The following is an 11474-nucleotide window of genomic DNA, read 5'->3' as shown; positions in this document are numbered from 1 at the left end:
CAAAACAAAATAAATATCAATATGATTTTGGTGTTTTCATTATAAAAGATTTTGTTCGATGTATTCCATCTGATGACTTAAATATAAAAGAATGTGTGAGAAGTTAAAAAAAGTGTGTGTAAATTATCTTTTATATTGAATTTCGTTATACTTTGATGACAAATGGGTGAGGGAAGAGAAAAATACAGTTAAAAAAAATTGTGTGAAATTATCTTAATGGCTATGATTTTTTCTTTTATAAATTTTTGCTGAATATAAGTAGAGGACCAAATCAAATTTTCATGCTTTTCTAGATGACAAAGAGGGCCATATAGTAAATATTCGGTCTAATTAGTTTTTCAATTGGAGATAGTTTATTTTATCTTATTATTTAAAACAAATCTCAATATTTGGACGTTTCCTAGTTTATGCAAACGATATTAGGGGATGCACGAGTTAATACACTTAACTAAATTTGTAAGTTGTTTTTAATCGAAGGCGTATTACATGAACAAATAATCTTGACTAACTAAGTATAAAATAAAATAATAATAAAAAAATAAAATAAAAAAAGGAAAGAAAAGCCCAAAGCCTACCCGCCAGCCAAACACTTCCCCAACCTTTCTAGTCATCGCTTCTTTACCCAACTTTGGTGTACTTATTTTCCAATCATCCCTGAAGCCTCAAAACCTAGGGTTAGGGTTTTCGATTTCAGTCCCCAAATCGCCACTCAAATTAGGACTAATCTTTTCCCCCAATTTAAAAATGCAAGCTCCCCAAGAAGCTTCCTCGCAATCCGGACTCCCAATTCCACTCACCCAGGCCCCAAATTCAACCATAGACGACGGCGTTTCGGGCTCCGAATTCTACAGCTGGCTCGGCGAATGTCATGGGTTCTTCCACAATGTGGCTCTGATGGTGCCCTCGCTTCTCTTCGTCCTGTATTTGGCGTTTCAATCGAGAAAAAGCTTCTCGAAGCTCTCCCATGGCCGCTCTTATATCATGATTGCCTACTACGGGTGCCTCTGGCTTGTTAGCTTGCTCAATCTTGCTTGGTGCTGTTTTCAGGTTCGTGTTTCATTTTCCCCTTTTTGAAGTTTGCGGCTTTGTCTTTGTTCCTCGTTTAAAACTTGAATCTTTTAGCTGAATAGTAGCATGGTTATGGGTAAAGTTTAAGGCTTTCGGTTATTAGTTTTGGTGGAATCTTGTTAATTAGTAGTATGATTGTTATTTGGGGCTCATCTCTGACTGTTTCGGTAGGAAGCACTTCTGCAAGTAGTGCTTTTATTATAAACAAGTCGAATTTCTTATAAAAGTCCCAAGTGCAGGCGCTTCTACAAAAGCATTTTAAGTTTTTCTGTCAAATGTAGTTACAAGTGCTTTTGGTTGTGAGAAAACACTTTTGCCCTTCTAGTTGTAGAAGCAGTCCCAGAAAGGCCCTTGGTTTGCTAGCTGTATTTGATTTGGTGGATGATGGTTGTTCCCATTTCGAGACATTTATTGATGGTTTTGCTAAGATGTGGTTGAATTGTCACTGCTTTGGTTCAGGCATGGGAGTGCAGTCCTGGAAAAGAAGTAACATGGAATATATTATCTTTGTTCACAACCTCCGGGATGCTATTTTTGGAAGTAAGCTTGCTGGCATTTTTGCTTCAGGGGAATTATGCAAGTGGACTGGAAGCTTTGACACGGACTTTTTTTATCTCAGGGATCCTTGTTGTTTTGGATATACTTCTCAAGGTATCGCTCGTTCTTTTTCGTGAAATGGATTTTCACCCTTATGACCTATGTATGCTTGTTAGTTACTTCAAGAATATACTAATGGAAACATATATGTTGTTGGAAGTGCACATTGGTGCATTATTGTGGTGCATAACGGACTTACAATTATACTCTGTTTTCTTCCAGGCAATATATCTATTTGGACTTGGCATTCCATTGTTCATTGACAATAATGACCGTGCACATCGAACAAAGTGGGCCTTGTGGGTTGTCCACAGGCTAGTGATTACTGCAATTTACGGCTTCATATTGTTCATGTACCATTCCAAGTGGAGAGAGAGGTTACCAGGTAAGTTCACTGTTCATCAGCTGTTTAATAAAATCTGATGTCTTCATCGATTTCATAGATATTTAACAAACTCTGATGTCTCTTTTCTTGTTCTGTAGCAAGACCTGCATTCTACAAGTATACCGCTATCATGTTTACGTTAAACGTACTAGTACTGTTTGCTTGCTTGCTTACTGGAAATGGGGCTGGATTTGGATTCTGGTATGTGTGTAAATTGGTCTTTGGTCTGAAGTTTCTATGTTGCCAATAGTTTAATTTCTAAAGAGCTTCTATAATTAATTTTCAAATTTTTATTTACAGGCTATATAGTGCTACTATTGTCTGTTATCACGCCTTTTATCTTCCACTTCTGTACGTAACATTTCTGGCAGACTTCTTCCAGGTATTTGTAACTACGCATTTCTTATAGCATTATTGTTATATTTCTTTCCCTATTGGTAATCGACGTTTGGATGAAAACAGGAGGAAGATTTAAATTTGGAGAATGTGTACTATTCAGAAATGAAAGATGCCGGTTTCTTTGACGCGGATTGGGAGTGATGCACTAACCTCCGTATCGAATATGGTTTTGGTTGTCCGGGAACTCTAGAACTTAATCGCTAGATGATCCGGTTATCACACGCTGTACATAGAAGTCGATATCTTACTGGATTAGCAAAATATGTCAATGGATTGTGTCGTTTTTAAGTGTTTGTATGATGTTATAGTGTATCTTGTGTTGCTTTTGGCAGTCACAGAATAATGGAAGATGTATTTCAGAGATTCTTAGCGCTTATGCAACTGAGTTAAAATTTGATATGATCAATTTGTTCTAGTGCTGTTTTGCTCATCGTGCACCGGTTAAAATAAAATGAACCTTAACTTATTTGTTAGTGACATGATTAGTGGAAATTAGTGCTTTTAAATTAATTAAAAGCTCTTGAAGTGCGTTTGAAAGAAGCATTTGCCATGTACCACAGTTAAAGACGTGTTCCTCTTCGCTTATGAGATGTTTTAGATTCGAATTTCGTATACTTCATGTTCGATTAAAATAAAAAAACTTATTATATTAAATGTTTTATAAGAGGAAATTAGAGCAATGATCCTGTAATTTTAATTGAATTCGAGCAATGGTCCCTCCATTAAAAATCTTTAATCATTGATCATTTAACTCATCAAAATGTGCAGTTATGGTCCTTTTCGTCAACTTCTATCAAAATGAGTCAAGTGTCATGTGCGTGAGGTTGAACCAACGAGCAAATATGGAAAATCAAATGTGGTAATAGGGGCAATGGTCCCACAAATTTAATTCAATTAGAGCGATGTTCCCCTAAACTTTAACCAATTAGAGTAATGATCACTCAACTTTAACCTAATTGTAGTAATGGTCCGTCCACCATGACTCATTTTGACGGAAATTCTGATGAAGTTGACGAAAAGAACCACATCTACACATTTTAATGAGTTAAGGACCAACGCTCTAATTGGATTAAATTAAAAGACCATCATTTTCTTTTTTTTTACAAATAGGGGTAAAAATAAAATAAAAATGGGGACAAAAGTGACTTCATATATTCTTTATATTCGCAAATTTTTCCCAAGATCGTTTTGTCTTATCTGAAAAATATTCCCGTTGGGACACAAAACTTGATTCACTTAAACCAGTGCACCTGTTAAAAAAAAACCGCGGGTAAAACCCAACTGCAAAAGGATCTGACCTCTCTTCACAATTCCGACCACCAACTATGGCGGCAACTCAACCGTCCGCACGACCCCTGCTTGTATATTTCCGAAATATCTCCGCCTCCACCACCGCCTTTCCAACCCACACACATCATCGCTTCTCTCCGCTACCAAAGAATTTCAGCAATCGGATCCAGACGGAGATTGCCCTGAGACTGAGAGCTCCTCTCTCCTCCATTTTTTTGTTCTCCGAGCTTCTCTTGAACCCCAAATTCTCAAAGGTATGGACTTTTTATTTTTAGTTTTTGTTTGCATTTGGGTTGTTTTTGTTCTGCCTCAATTTTGGTTCTTGATGAATTTTTGTCAATTTTATTTGCTGATTTGATTTGATTTTCCTTCATATTACCCATAACTTATGTTGCTATCCCCGAAGCCGCCCGAAGCAAGAAATTTTAAACGCGTCGAATGGTTAAGTTGGCAATGGAAAGTCATGTAAAATTATGGAGTGGATGCATTTGAATTACAGTGGCGACAGAGTTAACGGCCGGTGCTGTAGTTTTGATATTACTAGAAAAATTGCCCGCGCGCTGCTGCGGATTTTGAAATCGTAATGTAGGACATGGATGAATAATTTCAACAGAAAGACACATAAATTGTGAATCATGGGACGTCTTAACAAATCATATTCAAACAACATCCTTAGAATAAGATTTGACAGTGCATTGAAGACAGCAGAGTATGAAACCATCACAAAAATTTCACCATTCCAAAACATACACTTGGGGAAGTATGGAAAAAAGTTTACAAAATGAAACGCAGATATGAGTACAACAGTCGGTCAACGCTTTGCGAAAGAAAACTTCAGCTACAAAGAAGAATTAAACACAACAAATTAGCAGCCAGCAAAGCAAAATAATGTCATCCACAACATTGGCAGTGTCTTGTTAAAAAGTTACATGACAAAGAATGAAGGTTCCCATCCAGTTCCACAAATGTTCCTTTCTCAGCAAGGAAATAGAAACCATAAAAAGAATACCAAAGAATGATGTGGAGCCTTTATTTCTTACTCGGCTGGTTCCATATTGTTTGAGCAATAGTAGTTCACTGGGAAATGAATAATGATAAAAAAATAAAAAAAATCTGTGCAAATAGTTTAGCCTAAATCCAAATTCCAAAAATCCATAAAACACTAAAACCAAAAAATACACATCAAACACCACAGAAATTAGAGAATCCACAAACAATTGAGGTCTAACTCTCTGTTTCAAAGAGGAGAAAGTCCAAAAATAAGGATATCCCCTTGATTAAGCCTTGAATAAAAAAACAGGGTGTATAATGATATACCTCAAAATGTCAAGGAACCAACTTCGCCCTCCAATGATCTAAATTCCCAAAATTCCCAAACATAGTAAATCCATTAGCAATTCTCAAACATGCTCAATTTGGACAGAAGGTAAACCCTTGTAAAAAATTTCCTTTTATTTTTCACTGAAGAAAGAATTACTTCTATACTTTGTAGTAATCAATTGTTCTCAGACAAACACATACAAATTAGGATGTTCAAAGAGTTGTTATTACAATGAGCTATAATCCATACAGACACCACAAATTAGGATGCTCAAAGAGTTGTTATTTCTGGCAGGCATCACATCATTTTTTTACACTCAGCTATAATCCATATGGACACAGATATCGCAAGAAACCATCCCTTTCATTTCTGTATATTCAAGTAATTGTGCTACGGCCACAATTAAAAGGAATTAAATTGTAAACAAACACACCACACTGAATGATTAAGTAAGCAAGCAGATCTCAATTAGGAGTCATGCACCAAGATTTTTTTGGCATCACCAAGTTTCTTCTTATGCAGCCTTGGGTGTGTGTTTGCTAGATCAAACCCAAATAGGAAATTACTAAGTCAACTAACTAAGAAAATGAGTATATAATGCTTTTGAGTAAATACCAAAATGTTTAAGATAATAACCAAATGGTAAAACCATAGTTAGCCAAGTCTTTTGAAGAATATAGTTACATCTGGACTTATGAATTTGACGGTTTGAACCACACATTGAAAGGTCTTGTTTCTTATCAAAATAGATCCCTCTTAAGAAATGGACTTATATATGCACTAAATTTGAATACTAATTAGGAGATAAACCCACAAATTCATAATCAATCAAGTTACCAAGGTCCTAAATTCCTAATCACAAAAAATCACACTGATCAAATTAATTAGTTTCAGCAACCCAAAAATAACTTTTAAGAAATTACAAACTTTGACAGAAAGAATCCTAAGAAAATTAGCAGTATACACAAACCCAAAACATAATTTAGTTTAATCACACATCAAGCCTCATCAAAAAGAGAAAATACAGCAGTATAAACCATAACAGAAGCTTGGAAATGGAAAAAAGAACCTGCAGTTAGGTTTCTTCAGAAGCAATGAGAGAAAGAAATGGCAGAAAGGAACCAAGAGAGAGGGAAAATACAATCTATCAATCCCTAAATTATAAGAACAGAGGCCGAACAGTGAAATAACAAATGAAAAAAATTTCTTACATTCAACTAACACAAAAAGAGTTACTCTTGAGCTTACAATTACGATTGTTGTTTGACCGAGATCATTCAGCTCAATCTCCTCCCTTCATCTGTTTCTTACGCTTTCTCTGTTAATCTCTCAAACCTGAAAGGAATAACAATATCAATACAAACACGGTCAAACATAGCCACAGAAGCCAAACACCAACAACCTCTCACATCCTCCACCCAAAAACACACAGAAAGAAAAAGGAAGAAGAATGTACGTGTTTTCTCCTCTTTTCTTTTCCTCCTCAAAGTCACCATGTTTCTTCGCTTTTGAGCCACCTCTTTCCCATCAATGTGTACCTGAGTGAGAAAGAATGTATAAAATACCTGGAACGCGAACAGAAATAAAATATAAAATGAAAGATCTTAATTATGAAGGCCTATTACCACAATAAAGTTTTGTTAAATGAAAGTAAATTCCATTAATTTGTCATGAATTTCATATCACGTTCATCATCCATTCATGCAATAAAACCTCATGGCCAGCACTCCTAAGTGCTTAGGATAAGTACACACGTAAGATTAGACTCCTTACCAATGAAAAATATATCATCTGTAAAAAGAGCTTGTCTGATGCTAAGTGCTAATTAACTACATTAATCATGCTTGTTAAAATGATCTCTCGCCATTTAATTAACGGGACCATTGTTTTCTCACCACTTTTACTCATGGTGCATGCTCACAACCTCTCCAAAAATTTAAGAGGGGTAATAATAGATCTTGGTTTAGTTGAAGAGCAAAATGCTCCCTTAACTGGCACAAGTGTGTTAAACGATGTGGTAAATCTCATACCTCCAAGGGTTGAATGCAAGAACACTTTTATTAAAAAGGCAAGGGAATCCTACTTGACTATAATTACCAATAATCAAAAGCAACTACAACCAAGAGGTACTTCTCCTCCTTTTTAAAAGTGGGTATACATATCAACTTGTTATGGGACAGGAATAAATAGGAAGATAATTGCTATCTATACCTAGCATCACGATTTGATGGAAATTAATTGACTGGTAAATAAATTACTCTAAATTGATCAACAATAGAATTGTATTCACCTATTCAGAAACTTATCTCAAATTAGGGTCCCGATGGTATAAGATATTTCCTAAAATAATTGGAGAGGGACTAAATTCAAAGCTGAAAAAGAAGAAACTTTTGGGGAAAAGTGACTGGAAAACAAAATGATAAATCAGCTAAGCAAAAAGTAGTTACATTTCTTCTTCAGGTTCATTCTTCAGCGCGTTTTTGGCTATACACTGGAAGGCATCATCTACATGGCAGCCCTGTTTTGCAGAAGTCTCAAAGTATGTTTCCCTTGGAAGCATACCAGGCCTTTGCTTTCTTATCGGACACCTACACCTAAAAGAGTATAACCACATGCATACACTAAAAGAGAGGAACGACTGATGCAGAAACGTCCTAGAACAACAACGTAGAACCTCCAGAATCTAGATAACTTACCGCTCCACTATTTCCACCATTTGATGACAATTTGATGTTTAGGCCAGTCCATCTGACCCAGAGAGACGAAGCTCCGAGTTACAGAAATGGAGGCCAGGTTTGTGCGGTTTTGGTTTTCGGAAGCAGGAGCCGACACTATTGCAGAGATCGGCTAGAGTTGGTGGTGTGGCTGCTAGGGTTTCACTTTGAGAAAGGGAAATGAAGGCGTGTGTTACTGTCTCTCTCAATCTCTCAATCTCTCAATCACCGACACCAACCCTTGATTTGAGGAGAAAAAATCAACCCTAGCCCTTTTTTGGCAGCCTCACTCCTCCATGTCTCTTTCCCTCCCTGCCATCCCACGCCTATCTCCCTCTCTGCATGTGCAGCCCTTGCCTTCTGAAAATGGCAGAAACGTAAATAATGCAAAATCAAGGGCCCATCTCACAACAAAACTGGCAAAACTGTAAATATACGAAATCTGTTCAGAGACAATATTACCCTCCTAATTTTTAATAATTACCCTCCAACTCAAGCACAAATATGATGGTATTGGAGTAAATAAAACAAAATCAAGTGGCAAACATTTGACTGTAGCTTAGTGATGGTATTGGAGTAAATAAAACAAAATCAAGTGGCAAACATTTGACTGTAGCTAAGCTACAGTCAAATCCCTCCTCAATTTTAGAATAGATAATTTATTGGTTCCCAATTGTTCAATCGCCATCAAAGAATAGAATTTTACGGCTTAATTTTTCTGTATTCTACAATTCTGAATAAAGGGTACATACAATTCTTATTACAAAAGAAAACAAAATAAGGGACACAATATTCTTCCAAAAACATGATTCTAATTATTACAAAATATTTTCATTCCTTTTTTTTCCTAAATATTGACTTATTCAAATACTCCCCCTCAAGTTGGAACATAGATATTACGCATGCCCAACTTAACAAGCGAGTCATCGAACCTCCTACTACACACAACATGGGTAAGAATATCTGCAAGTTGTTCCTCTGAGTTCACAAACGGTATTGACACAATCTTCTTCTCCAGCTTTTCTTTGATCAAAATGTCTAGCAACCTCAACATGCTTAGTCCTGTCATGTTGTACTAGATTCTCAGCAATTTCTCTAGCGGACTTATTATCACAATACAACTTCATTGCCTCCTTATGTTTAAAACCAAGACTCCAAAGCAATTTTCGTAGCCAAAGAATCTCACACACACCATGTGCCATACCCCTATACTCGGCTTCGACAAAAGACTGTGATACCACATTCTGCTTCTTGCTCCACCACGTAACCAAATTACCTCCAACAAATGTAAAATACCCAGATGTAGACCTTCTATCAGTCACATCACCTGCCTAATCAACATCAGTAAATCCCTCAATTTTCATATGTATATGATATTCATACAAAATTCCTTTACCTGGGGCAGACTTCAAATATGCCAAGATTCTCATTACTGCTCCCATATGATCTACACTAGGTGAGTGCATAAATTGACTTACCACACTTACGTCATAGGCAATATCCGGACGAGTGTGAGACAAATAAATCAGCCTCCCCACTAGTCTTTCATATCTACCTTTGTCAACCGGTTCCTCATTTGGATAAATCCCAAATAATGTTTCTCGACGATGGGAGTGTCCACGGGTTTACAAAATTACATCCCAGCATGCCTGTTTCTTTTAATAAATCCAGAACATATTTACGTTGAGACAAGAAAATACCTCTAGATGACCGAGCGACTTCCACACCAAGAAAATATTTCAAATCTCCCAAATTCTTCATCTCGAACTCGACTGCAAGGTTTTGTCCTAACTTCATCATCTCTTCAGAATCATTACCCGTTATTATCATGTCATCCACATAAATAATTAAGGTCGTCACTTTACCACTTATCCGCTTCACAAATAATGTATGATCCGAGTGACTTTGATAATACCCTATCCTCCTCATAACTTGAGTGAATCTACCAAACCATGCACGAGCTGATTGCTTAAGTCTGTAAAGTGACTTTCGCAGCCTACATACTCCAGTTTTCCCTTCGACATTGTACCCCAAAGGAAAATCCATATATACCTCTTTTTCCAAGTGCCCATGAAGAAAAGCATTTTTCACATCAAACTGTTTTAGTGGCCAATTCAAATTTGCAACTAAAGAAATCAGAACTCGTACTGTATTCATCTTCGCTACTGAAGAAAAAATTTCCTGATAATCAACACTATAAGTTTGAGTATAACCCTTTGCTACTAACCTTGCTTTATACCTGTGTACCGATCTGTCTGCCTTGTACTTGATCGTAAAGACCCATCTACACCCAACCGGTTTCTTGCCTTTAGGTAGCTCTTTTACCTCATATGTATCATTCTTGTGTAGTGCCATCATTTCTTCATCCATTGCAGCAGCCCATTTAGGATCCTTCAAGGCCTCCTCAACTCGGGTTGGTGCTTGGATTGCTTCCACATTATTTACCCAGGCTTGGCGTTCCGGTGCAAGGTTCTTGCATGACACATAATTTGCTATTGGATAATTTACTTTTCCTTCAGGAGAAAACCTGTTCGGATGAACACCATGATTTTGCCTTGACGGCAACTTATACGTACTTACATCATTATTTGGATTAGTTACATGAGCATCTATAGTACTTACCTTAGGGATATTTAGAGTAGACACATTGGGTGGCACTATCAAGCTAGAGAGAGAAGGTGATGTGGGTTCTGCAGGCGGCACTTCTTCTCTTTAAGTACTTGGTTCTGCAATAGGTTGCTGGACTGTTATAGCTTCCTCGGCAGTTTCTTATCGAGAGACTGGTGTCCCAATTTCATCCTTGTTGTCAACACATGCTCCCCCTGAACTACATATCACATTCTCTGGTACCTCTAACCACCCAAGATCAACTTGATCACCATTAGTGTTCTCCCTCTGGTGATCTAAAGGTGATGGGATCAAATAATAAAAATACTCTGATTTAGAAAAAGTAACATCCATAGTCACATACATATGTCGAGTTTTAGGATGATAACACTTATACCCTTTTTGTTGGGAGGCAAACCCAACAAAAACTCACCGAATGGCACATGGATCCAATTTGCTACAATGAATCTTGTGAATATGAACATATGCTACACATCCAAACACATGAGAAGTAAAGGTATTAGTGGATACTACAGGAACATGTTCAGTCAATACTTGAAGAGGTGTACAGAATTCTACAACCCGAGATGGCATACGGTTAATCACATACACGTCATAGGTAATGGCTTCAGGCAAAAAACGTTTAGGCACTGACGCACTAATAAGCAAGGCACGAGCAGTTTCCAAGATATGACGATTCTTTCTCTCAGCAACCCCATTATGTTGCGGAGTATGCAGACAGGTAGTTTGATGAATAATTCCACGATCTTGTAGAAACCAGGATAACTTAGAATTTATGTACTTTCCACCATTGTCATACCGTAAAACTTTAATATCAGTGGAATACTGAGTTTTAACCATCTGTTGAAACAGACGAAACACATCACAAACCTCACTTTTATTTTTCAACATATACAACCACGTCATACAAGTGCAATCATCCACGAAAGTAACAAACCACCTAATTCCTGAAGTAGTACTAACAGGGGAAGACCCCCACACATTAGTGTACTAGTGCAAATGGAAAAGATCTTCTATTCATACTTGGAGGGAATGAAGCACGATGATTTTTGGCTAAAATACATACTTCACA

At 37.0% G+C, this 11474-nt stretch overlaps 1 protein-coding gene and 1 long non-coding RNA gene across 6 annotated transcripts; one reads left to right on the top strand and one right to left on the bottom strand.

The window, feature by feature from the left end:
- The first annotated feature begins 563 nt into the window (after window positions 1–563).
- LOC103450983 (protein CANDIDATE G-PROTEIN COUPLED RECEPTOR 2-like) lies at window positions 564–2812 on the top strand. Its single transcript, XM_008390397.4, has 6 exons — window positions 564–1047; window positions 1528–1719; window positions 1888–2050; window positions 2149–2251; window positions 2351–2432; window positions 2513–2812. Exons 1-6 carry the CDS (start codon window positions 745–747, stop codon window positions 2588–2590), a joined length of 921 nt encoding a protein of 306 aa, XP_008388619.1. The 5' UTR covers window positions 564–744; the 3' UTR covers window positions 2591–2812.
- Window positions 2813–4365: 1553 nt separating this feature from the next.
- Window positions 4366–8128, bottom strand: LOC114820065 (uncharacterized). Of its 5 annotated transcripts, none has more exons than XR_011573792.1 (5): window positions 7757–8102; window positions 7508–7654; window positions 6517–6598; window positions 6309–6395; window positions 4366–4816 (listed from the first exon to the last, which is right to left on the bottom strand). It is a non-coding gene; the product is annotated as an uncharacterized lncRNA (long non-coding RNA). The 5 variants fall into 5 exon arrangements; XR_011573793.1 differs by having other exon boundaries at window positions 4366–4577; XR_011573794.1 differs by having other exon boundaries at window positions 4366–4577; window positions 7508–7648.
- Between the last annotated feature and the right edge of the window lie 3346 nt (window positions 8129–11474).

The sequence above is a fragment of the Malus domestica genome, chromosome 12, assembly GCF_042453785.1.
Source record: "Malus domestica chromosome 12, GDT2T_hap1".
Lineage (NCBI taxonomy): Eukaryota > Viridiplantae > Streptophyta > Magnoliopsida > Rosales > Rosaceae > Malus > Malus domestica.
Note: the sequence above shows the minus strand (reverse complement) of the source record. Positions and strands in the feature narration are given on the sequence as shown.